The sequence below is a fragment of the Leuciscus leuciscus genome (assembly GCF_965113295.1).
Source record: "Leuciscus leuciscus genome assembly, chromosome: 18".
In the NCBI taxonomy this organism is placed as follows: Eukaryota; Metazoa; Chordata; class Actinopteri; order Cypriniformes; family Leuciscidae; genus Leuciscus; species Leuciscus leuciscus.
In genome coordinates, this window is record NC_138742.1 from 14,874,950 (window position 1) to 14,896,070 (window position 21,121).

Here is a 21,121-nt window from a genome sequence, read left to right on the forward strand (position 1 = left end):
ATGCTTTAATTTCTATTTAGCGTGTCATCGTGTGGCTGCCTGGTCACCACAATGTCATACATTTCTGGTTTTACTATCTATGTGGGGTCATTTGCTCCTCACACACACACACACACACACACACACACACACACACACACACACACACACACACACACACACAGAGAGAGAGAGAGAGAGAGAGAGAGAGAGAGAGAGAGAGAGAGAGAGAGAGAGAGAGAGAGAGAGAGAGAGAGAGGCTGCACCTCTAGGGGGACTCCCGACTTCAGTGGATAGTAGCAGCGCGTGAAGAAGCATGAAGACCAACGTGACTGTATCAGAAGCGTGCGTGAGAATGTAACCATCGCCCAGTCACTCCCCGTACACGCACACTCACACGCTGTCGGACAAGCGACAGTTCCACTCCGTGATTTCGCTACTGAAGGACACTGCGCTGCTGATTAATGGGGGCTTTGGGTGAGTGCTGCTTGCCCTACGGACGTGCTTTCGTTTACTCTTGAAATGTGTGCTTGTTTTGCAGTGTGTTGTATGGCTTGTTAGCAGCAGCAGCAGCGTCAGCGTCGTAAGAACCTCAGGCAACATGTTACAGTTGCTGTAGTCGTTGATGAGAGCGAATTAACAGTAGTGTAAGGACAGAAATGCAGGTTATGTAGCTGCGTTTGTCTCTCAAGATCAAGCTCTTCACGATCAGGTATGTTGAGTTTACATTCAGCAGCTGTAACCCTAAGGCTCTATTATGAAATAATGCATTAGAAATCAGACAACCAGAGTACGTTTATGGTGAGTACTTGTTTTACAACTGCCCAGCATTTAAACGTGGTGTGTCTAAATCATACCATTGCCTACATAAGTCATAATATTGTATAGTCTTTTGAGTGTTGTGCCTGTAGACTCTCATGGTTTTGCTTTTATGGTAAAGACTCTGGGAAAGTTGGATAATATGCACTATGACTTTATATTTGTTTTTCTCTAAGCATTTTGTGTGTACAGTGTGAGGTGTTAAAGTAAAGGATCGTTCTCCTGTCATTGGGATAATTGTTTAGTTTTATTGCAGCAAAGTCAAAGGTTTGACATTTTTGTCATCCCTTATGTTTTTTCCTCCTCATGTCTGTACTGTAGGCTACTGAATGAATGGTTGAATCTTCCTGCCAAGTTAAATTAGTGCTTGCAATAGAATGTGAAGCCACAATGTCTCTAGAGTGGGATCCATGAAGGAAAAACCAGCCCAAGTTTCCCACAGACCGCTATAATTTTATTTAGATAGCTGTGTTTGATTTTGATCAATAATTGTGGGGTTAGAATTTACATGTTTCAAGTTTTTTGAAATTGTCATCACATTTTGGCTGCTTTAACTAGATCATTTTAAATAATCCTGCAGTGTTACAAAAATTGCAGTTATAAAAAAAATGAAAAAAATATATTTATTTTTATATGAATTTTAGAATTGGATCATGCTAAAACTTGATGTCATTGTGGTTAAAATCTGTATTTCAAAGCTGAATTGGAGTTGGTTACGTCTTATTTAATTTCCAGACGGTTGTTAAAAAAATCTTTTGAAGTCACTAATGCCCCTGACATGAGGTAAAGTGGTGACTCATCTGAGCAAATTTAGGGAAGCATGGACAATTTCATCTGAATTACAGAGCGTTGACTTATGATGGCACACGGGCAGCAAGTCCTTTGTTGTCAGACAGCAAGCTTGAAACTGGCGGCTGGCCTGTGTGTGTATATTTTGGGAAAATCTCCGTCTTAAAACGCGCTGTTTTTGTGGTTAGCTTTAAAAGTCTCTGCAATTGGACGGTCGGATTAACCTAAGTCCTTTCAAACATTTGTGTTTGGGATTTTCTTTTTCCCTTATGCACTCATAGATTTACTGTGCGATTGATTGGACAGTTTTAGCATCTGTCAATTCTAACAATACAGTATTTCCTCTTTAATTTTCAGCTCTTTTTATTTGCTTTCACGTGAATGAACATTTCTGAGAAATAGCCGGTTAATTACAGCTTGAAATCAATACTCTTTACTAACCTATTGAGGCATAAACATGAATAAACACACATTAATGTCAACAAATTCAGCAGCAGCTATTATCGAAAGTTATTAGCGGTAATCAGACACTGATAATCTCAGAGGTTTGTCATGTGCTTTTTTTTCTTCGTTTTTTGACGCTCTGCTCATGCTGCATCTGCTCTATTTGTGTTGAATCAACAGACTCAGGTGGCAGAGAGATGCAGAGATCCTGGCTCTATACAAGGATTTTCTGTTGACCCTGTGCTTAAGTGGGTGTCCCGGAACTTGACAAACCCTGAGCTCAGAAAAATGCTGGTAATATCATCTCTCTACACTAGAGTAAATGCAGTGCCTTGCTAAAGGGAGCAGTGCCGCCACACAAAGGGGAAGCCACACAGGTAAGTCGACCTCGCTAAACTATTTGGCAATGTTCACTCTGTAAATAAGCTACCAGTTAAAAATTTAAACACAGTTGGCTGAATTTGCTTCTCATGATCCTAAAAAAACTTTGAGGCTTATGCTTAAAATGATACATTTCGTTGTCAAATATAAATTAGGAATTTAGTAGGAAAAGCATGGAAATTCCTACAGTATTGTTTAAAAAGAATCCAAAGTGAAGCGAGCAACAATTATAGGACTATTTTATTTAGACTTTATTAAAGGGAACATAACTCTATACTTTTTTAAAGAATTTTGAGAAAATATGAAAGATTTCGCATAGTTGATTTCGTAGTCTTGTGATAAGTTTAAATGTATACTGTTTTATTTGTATTATTATTTTTTGACATGAATATAGCCTTTGATGCTGATATTACATGACAGATTAATAATTAAAAATAAAAGAATAGTTATTTATTTAAGCAAGTATTCTGTTCTTCTTATGGGCCTTTTTTTTGTGCTGTCAGAATGTCTTGGGTCAATGGCTTTAAAGCTGCAAGAGTGGACAATCATAAGACGGCGTGGGGCGAGCGCAATGGCAGGAAATCGAGGCGTAAAAGGGGCTCGTCCTTGTGCAACCCACGCTACATGAGCTGTCTACGGGACTCCGCGTCCATAGAGCCCCCGTCACAACACTACTCCCGTGCAGCAGGGGGCGCCACCAGCAGCAACTTCAGCACACGCTGCGTTTGGCAGGAAGACCATTATGGCAGGAAGGGTGATGTGGGTCTGAGAGCCGTGGACCTGGCGTTTGAAGATGCTGAGACGAGGAAAAAGAAAGATGGTGAGGACCCAGATGACGGCGGGGAGGAGCGAAAGGGCCCCGACAGGTGTTTTTCAACTTGCTTGTTGCGTCTGGCTGACGTTTTTCAGTCCAAGAAGTTCAAGTCAGCCAAGCTCGAGCGACTGTATCAACGGTACTTCTTCAGGCTCAACCAGAGCTCTCTTACGATGCTGATGGGGGTCCTGGTTGTGGTTTGTGGGGTTATGCTGGCGTTCCATTGCGTCCAAGGTCCACCAGATGTGGCGTTTGCCTCGGTGCTCTCCGTAGCCATGGGCCTTTTCTTAGCCTTGATGGTGGTGTGTAACAGAAACGGCTTCCACCAGGACTACATGTGGATCGTGAGCTACTTGGTCATGGGGGTGTTAGTGGTGGTGCAGGTGTTTGGTTTGTTGATGGTGGAGCCACCCAGCGCGTCTGAAGGAATATGGTGGACGGTGTTCTTCATCTACATCATCTACACGCTGCTGCCGGTGCGAATGAGGGCGGCTGTGATCACCGGAGCTGTGCTGTCCACCATTCATATTATTATGGCTTGGAGACTCAACCTTGAGGATTACTTCCTTTCTAAAAAGGTATTTGTGCACTTCTCAAACATTTAAAATTATTTAAAAAGAATATTTCACACAAATATTAAAATGGTGTCATTATTTACTCCTCCCTCATGTTGTTCCAAACCTTTATGCTGTTATTATCTTCCGTGGAACAGAAAAGTAGCCTTCTTTGAAGAACTGTTTCCCAACTCTTATCGTACAACAGTTCATGCTGACCATGACCAAAAACACCATAAATGTACAATAAAAGTGTTCCAGGCAGTATATTCCAAGTCTTCTGAAGCTATACGATAACAACTAAATAAAGAACAGAAAATTTCAATTATTTGATTATTATTAATTAAAAATTAATTTATTTTATTATTTATTTTATATTTAATCTTGCCCTCCCTGTTGACTATGCCAAAGAAAAAAAATACAAATAATAAAGAAATTGTGACGGGTCTGCAAAGCCAAACAATGATTTAATTAGTTTATCATTATTATTATTTATAAAATTTTTTACAATTTGAAGGATTAAACGTCTTTGGCGTAGTCAGAATTTTTTTTTGTTAACAACACTAACATGCCTTTTTCTTTTCTATGTTGTTGCTAAATAATTTTAGAATTTTTAATGCAAATGGGTGATGATAGAGGTGAGAATTTTATGATAATTTAAACTTTTTTTTTTTTGTCCTATTTGAGCTTGGCAGCCGCGATCACTGAATTGTCAAAAAGAGCAGTGAAAAATATTTAATTAAGAAATTCTCAAAAATGTTCCACAGAAAAATATAACCGCATATGAATTTGAAACAACACGAGGGTGAGTTAATAATGGCAGAATATTAATTTGATATCAATAATATGAATTATTCCTTTTAACCCACAGGGAAATTCCCAGCATGAGATTTTTAAAAAAAATTTTATGCATCTATTAGCACCATAACTTTGTTAAGAAAAGAGTTGCACATTATTTACACCACATGTTTCAACTCTAGTAATTCCAGTGACTGATCAATTGAAGGCACATCTTTAAGGAATCACAGAGTTAAGTGGATAATTGGTTATTGTTTGAAACTGTGATTGTTTCAGTACTTTTAAAGGAATTCCTGGCATGAGTTTCAGACTGCAATGTAGATGGATCCTAGTTACCAAAATTCTCTTCCCTTTCAAACTTTGCTTTGTCCTTAACTGATCTTAATATGATGCATTTAGCATTCAATGTTTCTATGCATTAGCTAACATGCAATATCCCCCATGTTCGATGTGATCTAGTGCTGACACTGTTAATGCTGGTTCAGTGAGCTTGGGCTTTTGTGTGTTTGCTTCTTAGACAGCTGTGCTGTGGGCTCTCCACTTGGCACTCAGCATGATAGAAATGGATTGGGATAATGGCTGCTGATTGACTCAGGCCGTGCCCCAGAGCATGTACTTGTAGATTCTCGTCATAGACATTTGGGATAGGTTCCAACCCTGTGGGCAATCAATGCAGGACAAAAGTCCACTGGTTGTGTGGCTGCAAGTGCCTTATGTAAATGCTCTCATACAGGGAGCAAGTGAGGTATGCCATCCATCCATGTTTTCTCCATGATCTTTTGTTTTAGAGTGCATTGGTAAGTAAAGTCTTGGGTTGAGGATGGAAGGAGTTCAGTACTCTTGTAGTTTGCAAATTCAGAGTGACCAATCACAATCAGTTTTTTTTATCCCATATAATATACTCTACCATTCAAAAGTTTGGGGTCAGTAAGATGTTTTTTAAATTAATACTTTATTTCAGCAAGGATGCATTAAATTGATCAAAAGTGATAGTAAAGACTAAAGACATTTAAAAATGTTACAAAAGTTTTCTATTTTAGAGAAATGCTTTCTATTTTAGAGTTCTTTTGAAGAACAGAATTAATAAAAAATTCTGTCATTAATTACTCACCCTCATGTTGTTCCAAACACGCAAGACATTCGTTCATCTTCGGAACGCAAATGAAGATCTTTTTAATAAAATCGGAGTACTTTCTGTCCCTCCATTGACAGCCTATGCAACTACCACTTTCAACTCGCGAATGCACTTTGGCGAATAAAATTTTGTAAATAAAGTGGTATATTGTTGTGGAAACCTTCATAAAATTTAGGTTTTCGTGAAATATTAAAAACAACTAAAACAAATATGCTAAATATCTTCAATTATCATAGTCATCACAAAAAAGACCTTTTTGGATTATGTAAAATAATGGGAATTTAGCTAACAGTAGGTGTTTCTGAAGTTCAACAATAGATGTGTTATTTGTGTACACAGAATTTGTTACACAAGTGGTGCGTTAAAAGGTGTTGTCCTGTTGAAAGTAATGCACACTAAAACATGACATGATAAAACGCTCTGAGAAGTTGTGTCTCTAAATTCATCCTCTTTAAAGGACTAGCTCTAAAATATAAGCTAAAACAATTTGGTAAAAATGATCAATCCTGGATGACTAGTATGGAAAGGGGACAAGCTTTTCTATTTCATCCTGTGGCCAAACGGGCTAATCTGAGAAATGCAGCTATACAACATCTACTGTTCATTCCCTTTATCTCTCTCCCTTCTTCCATTCTCTCTGTCCCCCACCATCCCTCTCACACCCCTGCACTCCTTCTGTCTGTGCTGTGTGTCCCTCTGAGATGACCAGTGCAGTGCAGATAGAGCGGGTCAGTGGGCGATCACCAGCGGGACAATAGCTGTCTTTGTGAAGATACACACTGATGGGGTGGTGACAGGAATGGCTGTCGATCGACAGTATGAAATAGCGTCGGACTGACGCGCATGGCTGAAAAAAGACAGCCACCCCAGGCCTTTCTTTCGATTGCTCTCGCACTCTCTCTCACTTGTAGTCATGAATTCCCTTTTCACAACAGTGCTCATGAGATGGCCCTCAGTTGTGGAAGCCGCAGAGGCTTTATGTGCATGACATGCCGCTGTGTGGGTGAAAAGCTCCACACTGCTGCTCTCTTAAAGTTCTGGACTCGTGACAGGGAGGGAAGGTATTCGATTAATTTTGTTGTGCGATCGGGGATATTGACGTGAAATACTTTTGGAAAGTAGACATGTCCTGCGTCGTGACGTGCTGTAGTCCATCCAAAACTGTTTACAATGGTATTTTGTAAATAATTTTTTGTTTAATTCAGTTTTTATGACCACACATTAAACGAGAGATTATATAGAATATTTTGTAAAAAAAATACTGTAAAACTGCTACAGTAAAAACATGTTAATTGGTTAGCTTAACATATTGTAAATACTGTCAAATTTGTGGGGGGTTTTTGCAAGTAAAAACTATGAATTGCCATATAATTTACGGTAAAAAAAACAAAAAAAACTGTAAAAGACATTCCCAGAAGTCCCTGAATTACACATCACATATGATTACATTATTTATAAAATATTTAGTTTCTTCTTATTTTTCTTATTAGTAAATGTACATTTGTATGTTTTGTGTTACATTTTGTGTTGTTTATTATGTTGTTAATAATGTTTATTGCGTTATTTTAGGCTGTGTTCACACTTGGCATAATATTGCTCTGTTAGTGCGGTTGATTTGAATAAGTGTGAACGCTGCCATCCGAACCCTGGTGCGCACCAAACAAGTGGGACGAGACCGCTGAAAAGATGGGTCTCGGTGCGCTTCCAAACGAACTCTGGTGCGGTTCGAATGAAATATGAACGCAACACGGACCAAAGACATGTAAATGAACCAAAAACAGGAAGATGAGACCCTAAAAAGGGTCGAATGCTCACACACACCTGCTTTTTTTCTCATCATAGTCGTGATGTTGCCATCACAGTTTGGTACAGGCATCAGAACCTTTCTCTTCGCAGCAGATCTTTTGTGTGTGTGACGGGGGACTTCCTGCCGCTGTTTTGATGCCTTTACACATTTTAAAAGCTCTTCATGAGTTCTCATCTGGTCAAAGTACCATTATGTTGGCTACGCACAGCGAGCGCATTTATCCCAGCATACAGCATTGTTTGGAATGTTCTGTAAGTTCCATCTCAGAATAGGCAATACGTCATAAAAGCAAAAATATATCCCTATGCCTTTAGGTTCGGTGATAAAAATGTCAATCTGAACACTAAACGGACAAGGACTAAATATTTTTTAGTCCAAACAAACCAAGCAAACCAAAATACAAGTGTGAACACACCCTAAGTGTCGTATGTGTTACCCTGATGGTGTTTTGTGTTTGTGTGTATTACCCTGTGCACTAAAAAGGACCGAACGAACAGACCGCTTACGATGAATTGTGATTCATCATGTGGCTTTTTATTTTGCCACCTGCATTATTGTGGTGGTTATCAGTACATTTTAAGGGAAAAAGGCCAATTTTGGTAAAGTATTAACATTATATCACTTAATAAAATATACAGTTATAAGTTGTAAAATATACAGGCATCCTGTAAAACTAGAAACATTATTGCAGTTTTTTACCATAAATTTAACAGGATTTGTTTTTACAGTGCACAAGGCCTTTTAAAATAAACTAGGCATGGTGACATTTTTTTTGCACATCTTGTATATTGCATAATCCTGGTTTTACAGTGAATGAGTCAACATTGTTCCAAATGTTAAAATTTGTCTTTGTAATTTTTATATACATTTTTCCTACTCTTTCTCTATAACATTTTTTCCTTTGCGACATAGGCCACACAGGCTATTGGATAATGTTAATCATTAGCAAAATAGATATTGTTTTAGCAAACTCACATTCAGTTTTGGCTCTGGTATATAATGTCCAGTTTTCAAAATCCAATCAATTTCCAATAAAAACAAATAAATGTAAATGATTTTTTGATTTGATATTCATTTAAAAAGTTTCATGTTATGGCCTGTTCACACCAAAAACAATAACTAGTTATTATAACAATAGTTATATTAGAGTTCACACCAGCGGATGATAATGTTTGTTTATTATAGGCGCACTGCAGTTTTGTGTCTGCCACTTTAAATGCTCTAGCTCAGGATCCAAAGCAGGATCCAATCTGATTGGCTGTCAATGTTTTTATAAAATAAAATATCATTCTGAAAGTGATTCCAACTATATCGTTTCTCTGTGCAGTTGTCTTTATAGTTGGGTGAATTCTGCTATTCTTTTATATTTAGAACGATTTTTTAAATGATATCTTTAGCGTTATTGTCCTTGGTGTGAACGGGCTGTTATGGACAACCGCCCACTTACAGCTGTTTATGGAAAAAAATTTAATGTAAAGCCTGTCATTCAAATGGAAAAAAATGTATGGTCAACTGACTGCTTATTGACAGGCATGTTTTTTGTTTGTCATATGGAGAAACTATAGACTCTGTGTTTTCACTGGCACTGTGTGAGTCCAAACTATGAGAGCACCTGTTATGTGCCTTTTGTTCCAACATTGTCCCGTGGGGTTGAACTAGGCTCATGAAGAGACCAGCAAATTAAAGACATAAATGTAACACCTTTTTCAGAGACACCAAGCTGAACATGTTATTTTTAGCCTGAGACCTGGTTATACGTTTGTGTTTAGTAGCTAAATGAACTGGTGCATAGCCACACACACACACACACACACACACTCTCTCACACACACTCTCACACACACACAAACACACACACAAACACAAAAACATTCAAGTGAAATTCCAGGGAAATTCATAGTGATGAGAAGAGACTTTTACTTTATACTCTCTGGAATTGTTTTTAAAGTTTAATGGAAGCAGAAATCACCTTTAGTTAGCGTACCTGTTATATTGTGAACCGCAAAGAGTGACATTTTGGCCAGATGCCCGGATCATGTACTGTAGCTATCTCAGGGGGAAAAACCTGTTTGTACAATATGATGAGTAGTTTTGAGATGCGCTGATGGCCATTCTACTGCAGCCGAGAAACGGATAACTGCACTATGAGTGCCATACGTTTAACTGTACATCAAAGTCTTATGAACAATTTGTTTATGAAGAATGCAGGAATGTAGATATTCCTGTGAGCTCAGTGGTGATGGTTTATAGGCATGTATCAGAGTGGTGAAAAAAAAATTCGTCACTAATCAGATTGCAGTATTTGAAGAGTTTCGAGAATGATTTTGGCTCACTAGTTGTTGGTACTTTGTTTGATATAATAATTGTATTGTCTTCAGTTTTTGTTCAGAACCTGCCTCATTTAAAACATTTTATTATAAAAAAATTATTATTATAATTTTTTTTAAATTTCGTTCTCCTGTGGAGCACAAAATAAGATGTTTTTTTTTTCTTGGCTACACAATAAAAGTCAATGAGGTCCAATGTTACTTGAAACCCATTGACTTTCATTGTATGGACAAAAAAACAGTTGCAGCATTCTTCAAAGTATCTTTCCCTGAAGAAAGCAAGTCATACAGGTTTAGAACGACATGATTAAGTAATGATAGAACTTTCATTTCTGGGAGAACTATCACTTTAATGAACATTGAATCACTCAATTCTAAATGATTCTCATCTGCAATCTCCAAATTTCATTTTAGAAAGCGCAAACAACATTGCTATAAAGTGCAAAGCTAACAAACATGTGTCTCAAAATTGTAGCGCCAACAGCTGTTTTGCCTGCTGAGCGATCAATCAAAACTTCTGGCTGACCTCGGGTCAACCTCAAGATTAGCGCTTGTCCTGCCCTGAGCGGTGGACCACCGTGCCTGACTAATCGGCACAGGAGGAGGTGTCATAAATTAGGATTTAATGATAAGTACAATGTTGAACATGATATGAGTACGTTGATAAAGGTGATAATAATAGCATGTCTAATAATAACATTTCAAACATGGGTCATGCCAAGGCCTGTAATAGCAGACTCTATGGTTTCCTAATGACCGGGGCTTTCTCTTTCAAAGCAAATACTGTGTTTTAGCATTGTGACTGCCAAATTGTATTAGGCTCATAAATGATTGCTCATGTATTAGGATTCCAATAATGGTGGTAAACGGTAATTATCATGACAAACAGGCTGTGGTGCTTTTCCCTCCTTGTTTATTTCTCTAGTGTTTCACTCAGGGTTAGAAAAAATACATTAGGCAGCGAATAATATGGTCAGTCATAACACTTCACCAGAGTTTACCCACATGAAATTTGAATCAAAACTCTATGTGTTATGCTCTATAGCTAAGGTCATTGAGTTTTCTTCTCACTGTAGGCCAGAGGCAAATATAAAGGATTTTAAAAAAAACCCCATCAAAGTAGTTCACAATGACATAAATTTGAGTATTTTTCTCATCCAAAGCTATCACATGGATTGTAAAATAGTGCACATCGTATGGACTACTTTTATGGTGGTTTTCTGTCATTTTTTAGTTGAGATTTTATGGAAAGGAGCAGCCTAGTTGTCAGAATCTCTTCTTTTGTGTTCCACGAAAGAAAGTAAGTCATACAGGTTTCTAACGACAGAGTAAATGATTTTATATTTTGGTGATGGAGGTTGATATTTTAATCAGGTTTATTTTCACACTTCTTTGATATATCTAAATCTAATCATCAGATTATTCAAGTATTGATGCATTTTCTCATTCTTGTCTTTTTTCGTCTGGGGAAGCTATTGATTTCCACTGTTCTCTGTCTCTTCTATGCATCACACCTTTGTACCTTTAGGTCTCTCTCTTTCAGTGTATGTTTCATCGGGACCAATTGATGTTTTGTGGGATTTCAGGCCATCTTTTTTTGGATTCAGGCCGTTGTGGTGACCTGTGTGCTTTTGCTGTGCATCAGAGAATTGAGGACTCTGAAAGGTTTAAGTAGATTTCAGAGCAGTATGGCGTTTCATTTTGCTCATTTGCTTGTAGGAAATTGCTTGATTTGCCTCGGCATTTGACTTAAATTCTGTGACTTGGACTACTGAGAGCTTAATGTCTACAGTATAATCCTTAGATTAGGACGCCTTCATCATGCCATTTTTATTTTGGATTACTTGTGTATTTGTGTGAAAAAATGCTCGTTTGCCGTTCAACGTAAATTTGTCGAGCACTACCCAGTGCCACTTTACCCTTTCCAAGTTCATCATAATGATAAGAAATTCCTGACATGGTGCTTTGAAGTGTCTCAGGAATATTGCGGTTTCCTGTGAGAACTTTTTCTTAAACACAGTTTCTCTTTGTATTTATGTAAACAAAACATAATGTCCATGCCAGGCAGGAGAAAGGAGGAGGTGTTTGTCACGTGCCTGTCACTTGTGTCACTGTGCTTGTCTGACCTTGTGTGCTTGTGACAGACAGGCTCAGTGCAGTCCTGGAGCACATTAGTACAGGGCTCAGAATAAAAAAGGAGGAACACATTTATTTTATGGACTTCAGTAACATCGACGGGCCACTTTTATATCTTTTTTTATTTATGTTTTTGTCATCCGTTAACCCAAAATGAAATAAAAGAATGACACAATTATTTACTCATTCTTATGTTGTTCCAAACTCATATGCTGTTATTTTTTTTCTGAAAGAGAAAAGTAGATCTAAAAAAACAAAAACATTATGAAGCTCTTGCTATATATTGACAGAAACTACAGGTTTCTGAATGAATCCATGCTATACCTTGAATGGCCATTTCTACAGTCTTCAGTGTCACTTGATAATCTCAAGAAATTCTTTTCAAAAGAAATATAATTTCTTTCTTAGTATTATCAATGTTCAAAACAGTTGTTTGACAGCTGCTTAATATTTTTTGTGAAAACATTGTCAGGATTTTTTATAATAAATAGAAAGTTAAAAAGAACAGCATTTATTTGAAATAAAAAAAAATTGTAACATTATAAATGCCTTAACTATCACTTTCGATCCATTTAATGCATACTTGCTAAATAAAAGTATTAATTTCTTTCAGATTTCTTTTTTAAATATACATTTACATTTTACATTTACATATAAATATAGGCTATAACTGAAGCAAAACGTTTGAACAGTAGTGTAAACCAACAATTTATTTTTGTTATTGCCAATATTACTCCTATATTTTCATTATATAAATAATTTTGACTGCTACAAATAACTTTAGGCATCACATTATAACATTAGAAGGTGCACTGATAATGTTCTGTTGCTTTTTGTGGTGTTTGACAGCCCCAGGTCACAATGAACTCTTATATTATATGGCACAAGCTAATTCTTCAAAAATTCTTTGTGTTCCACCGAACAAAATACCATTGAGGGTGAGTAAATAATGACAGAATTTTTTGGTTAAAACTATCCCTTTAACCATTAGAACAAACTGGTAAAAACTCCAGATTTCAGTCTCACACTCTGAGGCTTTTTAGGTCAGTGCTAATTTGTTGGTTTGTTTGGATCCTCAGTTTGTTTTCCCTTGGCTTTCGGTTTTTGATCATTCATTTGTATACAGCTGTCATATGTCCTGAGCCCAAAGGCATCAAGCCTATTGAACTATTGCTGAATATGTCTAATTCGCAGCTGTTTGTTTTGATGAGATAATTATTGCACTATAAAAGGCGAATGCATCTTTTGCACTGCTGAGGGCTTTTTTCATAGTCTAGAATCAGATGACTGACTCTGTGGCCTATTTGTAAATTTCCTTCTTTCTTCAGGCTGACATGGTAATTTATCAGGGGCCCGGGGCCTCAAACTGTTATGAATGATAAAGAAATAAACCATCCCATAGTAGAACATAGAGGAAAAGACTGCCTACATTTGTTTTAAATGGGGAAAAAAGCTTTGACCTTAACCTCATTTCGCTTGCACATCAAATGTTTTTTCCTCATGTTTATGAGTGGACTTTAATCCTCATGAACTACTATTTATTTGCCATAAATCAGTTTAAAATGCTCTGTCGTAAAGTTTCTTTTCATATGCCTGCTTTTGAATGCAGTCAGTGATGTAGGGATGAGACCTCAGTTATGACAAGTTCATTCGAGGTCAAAGATCTTTTTACGAGTTACTCCTTCCAGGAATTTGCTTGGTAAGGCAGTTCACAGACCACCTTAAAACTTAAAAGCTTTCTCATTCATGCTGCAAACACTTCAGCTGCATCCGACATTCCCTTCAAATAAACATCATGATTAAATTGTCAATATGGTCCTCCATGGACCTTTAACTAAATCCTATCATAAGGTTGTGCGTGTATACTTGTGTATATAATATTACGTTTCTGGGCCAAGTTCCAGTGCGAGTAGGGCTTTGGCTATATTATGTAACAGCCCAGTGAAACCAGAGCTTTCGCTGAACGGCGACTTCCCAGAAACTGACTGTTTTACCTACTTATCTATTCATTTAGATGTTCTGACGCCTCTTTTTTTATCCTCACCCGTTCTCCACCACTCCCCCTGCTCTAATTCCTTCTGATCTTGTTTGTTTGCTTTGTGCAATGGCTCCTGAGATCAGGATTGACAGAGTTTATCCTTATGGCATAGCAGCTGTGTCCAAGCAGCTCTTTTCCATACAATGAAAGTCAATGGTGACCAAAGCAGTCAGACAATAATTTCAGTGAATAATGGCTTAAAATGTAATCTGGTATATGCACATTATTTAATAACACTGTTAAATGTATCTTTAGCAAATCTCAAAATGAGTAACCTTTTTTCTTGCTTTTATAATGTTGTTATGCCTAAATTCACTTGTAGTATTTAAAATTACTTATTTTAGTTTTGAGTTTTTTCAAGAACCAGCATATTCTTTTGGGAGACGGAGTACCCTCATCACACGGTATGTTTTGTGCCATAGATTCAGTATCAGACTGTATCAGGATAAAGCATATAGAGAGGAAGATGATGATGGAAGACGATGTCCTTCGGAAAAAGAGTAGGGGTTTAACCCTGGCATCCTGGCCAAATTTGCCCATTGTCCATCATGGCCTCCTAATCATCCCCAAATATACTGATTGGCTTCATTACTCTCTCTCTCCTCTCCACCAATAAGCTGGTGTGTGGTGGGTGTTCTGGCAATCAGTGTTTCTTTCTCTGAGAGAGCTAGTGGTAGTTAAGGTATTGAGTGGTCCTAGCTTGAGGGGTTTCAGGACGCTATAGCTCACAGCAACAAACGTCAAGACAACATGTTCTTCCCTGAGGATGGTCCGTGGTATTGTGCCAGGACTGAGATGCTGTATGGGTGGGGTTCCCGGAAAAAAAATAAGTCAGGAAAACATTGAAATCTCCCAGTGATTGTTTTCCAAATGATCCTAATAAGGAAGATGGTTGATGAAGAGGGCCATTAGCGTCAAGCTTTGTTTTGAAAATCTCCCTTTGTGTCTGGGAGATATGCCATGTGATTTTAAAACATAAATTCATAAGTGTTCTTTCTTTATCTATTGCATGGCCTTGATCCAGATCTGCTGAGCCCATTGTGTTTGTTGCCATTTTTCTCAAAGTTCACTAAATGGCTTCACTGCTCAGCTGAGACCAATTTTAGTTTGGCCCAAACTATGACTTAGCTTAGTGCCAAAGTCCATAGTCCATAGTCCAAATCCCCTTTCCTTTCCTTTCCTTTCCTTTCCTTTCCTTTCCTTTCCTTTCCTTTCCTTTCCTTTCCTTTCCTTTCCTTTCCTTTCCTTTCCTTTCCTTTCCTTTCCTTTCCTTTCCTTTCCTTTCCTTTTTCTTTGTGCCTACCTTCCTTCTTTCCTTCAAATGGAAATGTTCAGTTATTGAAAACAATATTTAACATTTTAAACTAAAACAATTTAATAATAATAGAAAAATTCCTCTCTGTCTTTCTTCATTACTTCCTTTGTTCCAAGAAAGTGACAAAGTGAACTGAGAATAAACCCACCCCAGCACAATTCATGTTTGACAAAGTTAATCGTCTGGAAGTGACACCACTCCCTATATAACTTGATGTTTTCAACTCGTGGTTGCCAAGACAGCAACAACATCTGGATGGATTTCTGCTCTAGCCTTGAGTCATGTGACCCCACGGCACATTTAAATCTTAAACACCATCATTATATCATAGTCATGAAACATGTAATGACTTCAGAGTCTGTGATATATTTCTGCATCTTTCAGAGGAGATGGCAAGAGCTTCTCTTGATCACACGCAGTGTGCCAATAATTATTTTGTTAGTCTGTATTTCTTTCTGTTTTTCAGTCGTTTCTCCTTCATGTTAGCTACCTTTGTGGCACTGTTAAATTCTGTTACAAGCAGAAGAATCTTAAGTGTACCACCTTATAAGCCAATGTTTAGACTCTTTGGAAGGAAAAGTCCCTGTTAAAGAGGAAGGCTGTTAAAGAGTCACTGTTAAAGAGTTTCTCTGAATAAAATCCCATCATCCCACACTCTTCCCACACTAGCCCTGCTCCATACAATGTGTGTCAGCAACATTATGAGTGGTATGTTTTGGATGCAAAAATGTTGTGTACTGTATACAAATTCTTACTCCCAAGCTGAAAAGTCCTCACATCAGAAGAAATGGTTTCACAAGTTCATATAATGAATACAAAAGATTTGGGAAGGCATAGTCTGGTTTGGCTCGTTGTGCCTCCACACTGGTACAAAAGGTTCAGTCTGTTTCAGTTCAGGTCAGCTTTAATATGATGATTAAATAAAATAGCAGTGTCTTTATTCTCTGACATTTCTAAACACACAGTCCCCTAACACTGAGAGACTGACTGCGCACTGTGTGGCTCCTTGTCTTATACACACACACACACACATGCTCAGTGAGTGATCTGGCAGTTTCATTTAATCCGTTTTGCTGTGAGGTAAAAGCATGTGACATTTCTTTTGTCAGATCTGTCAGTTGAAATGTCAACCGCTTTTTTAAATTTCACTGATATGATCTACTCCCAGTCAGTGCGATTATAGATGAAATAATACAGATGAACTGAGAGGGGCTGCTGCATATCGGAGATCACAGGAATAAAGTACGTGGGCTTTGTCATGTATCAGTACAAAAGCTTTAGCAGACTAATGCTAACTTCTGATAGTGCTTCTGATCGAATGTAACCATGACGTTTATGGTAAACTGGCACATTTTATGGATTGGCATTTTGTAATTTTGTAGGAGTAGTGGAGTAGTTTAACACATCAAAAATGAGTAACTGATTACCCAATTACTTAAATTAAAATTAATCAATTGAATTATGAGCATGATACATATACTACTATTCATAAGTTTGTGGTAATTAAAAAAAAGAGATTTATACTTTTATTCAGCAAGAATAAATTAAATTGGACAAGAACATTATCACAGTTTCCTCAAAAATATTAAGCAGCACAACTGTTTTTAACGTTGATAATAAGAAATGTTTCTTCAGCAGCAAATCAGCACATTAGAATACTTTCTAAAGGATCATGTGACAATGAAGACTGGAGTAATGATCCTATAAAAATTCAGCTTTGCCATCACAGGAGTAAATTGCTGTTTTTACTTTACTGTATTTTTATTATCAAATAAATGAAGCCTTGTTGAGCATAAGAGACTTTCAAAGACAATAAGTTGGTGAACGATTACTTCTGACCACAGTTGGACAATTGGCAATCTGTTGTGTCTGCGGCCACATCCCCATATTTTCTGTGTCTAATCAGCTTGGTGTCTTGGACCATTGGCGTTAGTAAGTGTCCCTTGAATGGAACAGCCATTTTAGTTTTGGAAAACTTGTGCAGATGGACCACACAACCCACCTTATTGCTAAAATTCCGCAAACTGATAACGTCATCTGCTCATATGGATGCCTGATGGGTCTGGCTTTTCTTCCTGAACTCTAAAATCTGAAGATGTTTGTACATTGACTCTAGGGGCACTTGAAAGAGGGAGTGGAGCTATTTTTCTGAAGCTCTGCTGTGCCATTTCTTGTCAAGTGAATAAATAAAGACTGTTCCTCTTTGGCAAAGAAGAAAATGCTTGTTGCAAAGAACTAGGCCTTAACAAATTCTGTCTGCCAAACTGTTTCTGACTGATGGAAAATTGACTAGACGTGTTTGCATGGGCTGTCGATAATAGAACTGTACTCTTACACATAATAACCACTTTTTGGCCTTGTGTGTTCTCAGTTATGTTCAATATTTAATTTAATGTTATGACCATGTACACCCGATAACATTTCCATGCAAGGAGACCAGGAAGAGGCACTATCTCTGGAGCATTGTCAACATGGAGACATCAGTATCATATAGCCTGAAGTAAAGAGTCTTGCTCAAGAAGGGTCTAGTGGGCCTAGAAAATGAATTTCACATCAACAGGATGATTTACACAACTATATATTATATATAATATAATATTTCTTTTTTTATGGTAATAAAGGTAAATGCTTAAGAGTCTGTGATTGTATCATTATTGCAGTGATTATTATGTTTCTAGCATATTATATGTTTGGCAACAGTTCTTCTAACCTTAACTGATGTGTGTAGCTTTTCATTTCTTAAACAACCATGTATGAAGACACATCATGGCCATATTTCAGGATGACAATGTCAAGATGAATCAGGCTCAAATTATGAAAGAATGGTTGGGAGCATGAAGAATAATTTTCACACATGAATTGGCACCTCTGAGTCCAGACATTAAATGTATTGAAAGTCTTTGGGATGTGCTGGAGTAAACTTTACAGAGTGCTGGACTCTTGCATTGCCAATACAAGATCTTGAACAAAAATGTATGCACCTCTTGATGGAAATAAATGTTGTGATGTTATTGGTCAATTTTTGGTCAAGATCTTGTATTGACAATACAAGAGTCAAGCACTCTGGAAAGTAAAGCTGACGCATTACAGTACTGGGAATTTAGGGGAGAAATGGGCTTAATCTTAAAGATCTTAAAATAGGCTTGATTTAAAAAAAAAAAAAAAGAGCAAAATATAGTTTCTTTTGATTTGGTGACATGCGACCTTGATATGTTTTTCGTGAGATTAACTGATTAAAATGTTGTCCATATTACTGTTACACAATTCTCAGAAACCATTTGCAGTAAGACCGCAAACCATCTTATGTTCTCTTAAACACAGGTTTGGCCGCATACCATCTAAACCTTGTACTGATATAGAGATAAAATGCCTGAAACACAAAGCTGATTTCTGAATGCTTTTCAGATTACTTTTCAAAGCAGGCCTAACTCCTTACACCATTACATTTAATTGGTCTTCAGCTGTTCTTGGACATTATGACCACATTTCTGTGTGCTCTGTAACTGTGTTGTGTTTGTTTTAATTGCTTGTAAAATATATATGAACTGCTAATGAATTGAATTAGAATAAAAAAATAATAAGCAGTTTTAGCTGCATTTTTGGCTCACAATAATGAATATTTATTTTTTCCCCCTGATAAACACACATGGAACTGATTGTAGCTGAAGGACAAGGGAGGACATGTTTTGACTTAAATTTCTGGACAAAAGTTTTTTGTTTTGTTTCACTTTTAATCACATCCTCAGAGATATGGATTTCCAAGCATTTTCAAAGCATTTAGTGTTGTGAAGAAACTTGATTCGTTCATTATGTCTTTTTGATACAGACTTTTTCCACACTCCATAGAAGTTCCCATTTCCTTAATCTAAAATCCCTGAAATTGTGTGTGTTCAGTATGAATGATGTAGTACAAGGCAGTAAGTACTACAGTAAGACAGTCAGAGATACCCCACCCCACCTCTGTGGAGCTCATGGCCGATGCATTGTGGTCTCTGTTCTATGTTCATCAATGTGATAATAATCATAGGAAATGTTAGCTGGATCCTCCGAGGTCATGTGTTTCACAGGTGTGATGAGTAGATAAGTGATGAGTAAGAACATTTAGGACTGTACATGACAAGAGTCACCCTTTTCCAATTCAGTAAGGCAAAAAAAAAAAAAAAAAAAAAATCATGATATGTAGTCAGACATGGTTGAAATAGAAAGACATCCATCCTTCCTGGTTTTCCTTCTAGACTGGAAAAGATTCATAATCACTTGTTCTGTGTTCATGTTCTGTTTTTCCCCCCAATTAGTTGTTTGGGGTATAGACATATTTATTTATAAACTATATATGCATTTTTGCTTGCATATATAATTAATTAATTACAACATTATTACAAACTTTTATTTATTATTCTTTATTATTTTATTTTATTATTTTAAATGTTTCTGTCTGTCAGCCAGTCAGTCATGATGGCTACCACCATGAAGGTGCAGCTTTATTTTAACCAAGCTGTAAGCTCTCTAATAAGTGAATGACCTGGTTAATTTTAATGAGCCGTTTTCGTGACATCAAAATCAGCATGTCTCTGCCCTCCTTCAAAACACACCGAGACCCATGTTGAAAGGAGTGAGCTTTAAATCTCTATCATTGATCGCAAACAGGAAAAGTCTGATGTTTTTTCCACATCCCTCTTTGTCCAAAATTCATAATTTACTCTTTCTTTCTCTGCGAAGCTATGTGCCAATGCAGTGATTCTCCTGTGCACCAACATCATTGGCATCTGCACACACTACCCAGCTGAGGTGTCTCAGAGACAGGCCTTCAAGGAGACCAGAGGATACATCCAAGCCAGAATACACCTTCAGAGAGAGAACCAGCAGCAGGTTGGCAAGCACTCGAGTACACAAACACACCTACCCGGCCACACTTGTTAACCTCATGAATGTGCATGAAGCATGCTGATAGCATGCTGTGCTTTAGGTCTTAGCACAGTAAATCCTAGTGAGAAAAGTAAAGCACAGCAGATTCAACCATACACTTTGACAGACGTCTCTATATCTGATCGATAATAGAAAAATTAAAATTTTCAAGAAAAACCACACTTTTCAAAAAGGGAATTTAGGGGGAAAAGTATGTTTTTTGTTGTTTTTGTTTTTTTCAATTCCTGATATATATATTTATATGTATATGTGTACTTATACACATGCTCACTGGTGTCATCTCAAACCTGATCCAGGAGCGCCTGCTTCTCTCCGTGTTGCCAAGGCACGTTGCCATGGAGATGAAGGCAGACATCAACGCCAAGAAAGAGGATATGATGTTCCACAAGATCTACATCCAGAAACACGACAACGTCAGGTACACAAATGCCAAGACCAGTGCATGGTAATGATGCCAATGTTGTCCTCACACCTCCCGAATGTGAACCGACACTGTTATAACAATCAGCACCCACGCGATTAAAGCAGGTGACAAGCCTAGATAAAACACAGACACATTAGACACTGATACCGCTTAAGGTTATCTTTCCAAAGGCTGAAGCTATGTTGAATGCTTAAACGCAGATTAGCGAACTCGCAGTCCTTGAGACATGACTTTCCTTCTGGGTTTTTTCTCCCCCTTTTTCTCTGAGGGTCAAGTTGGGATACAGCAACTTGTTATGATATACCAGAAGTTACACAATCAATTAACATAAAGCTGCGTGAAATGACAGCAAGCCACTTTAGTAAAGCAGTTACATATCTGGAGCGTGTGGAATTCAGGGCTCGATGAACATGTTGTCCTGCATAATCCAAGCCA

The 21,121-nt window shown here is 37.5% G+C and overlaps 1 protein-coding gene across 3 annotated transcripts in view; it reads left to right on the forward strand.

Annotated features, from left to right (window-relative positions):
* The first annotated feature begins 251 nt into the window (after nucleotides 1-251).
* Nucleotides 252-21,121, forward strand: part of adcy6b (adenylate cyclase 6b) — a 31,954-nt gene continuing 11,084 nt past the window's right edge. For 2 of the 3 annotated variants that reach the window (XR_014199641.1, XM_082144875.1), the window contains exons 1-5: nucleotides 252-456; nucleotides 2,212-2,408; nucleotides 2,916-3,804; nucleotides 20,056-20,205; nucleotides 20,559-20,680. Coding sequence is in view for 2 of the 3 variants with exons in the window: in XM_082144875.1 (XP_082001001.1) it covers nucleotides 2,917-3,804; nucleotides 20,056-20,205; nucleotides 20,559-20,680 (1,160 nt within the window). In the remaining variant the exon portion in view is untranslated. Of the gene's footprint in view, nucleotides 457-481; nucleotides 692-2,211; nucleotides 2,409-2,915; nucleotides 3,805-20,055; nucleotides 20,206-20,558; nucleotides 20,681-21,121 lie in introns of those variants that run through there. The other variant, XM_082144876.1, reaches the window with a different exon arrangement.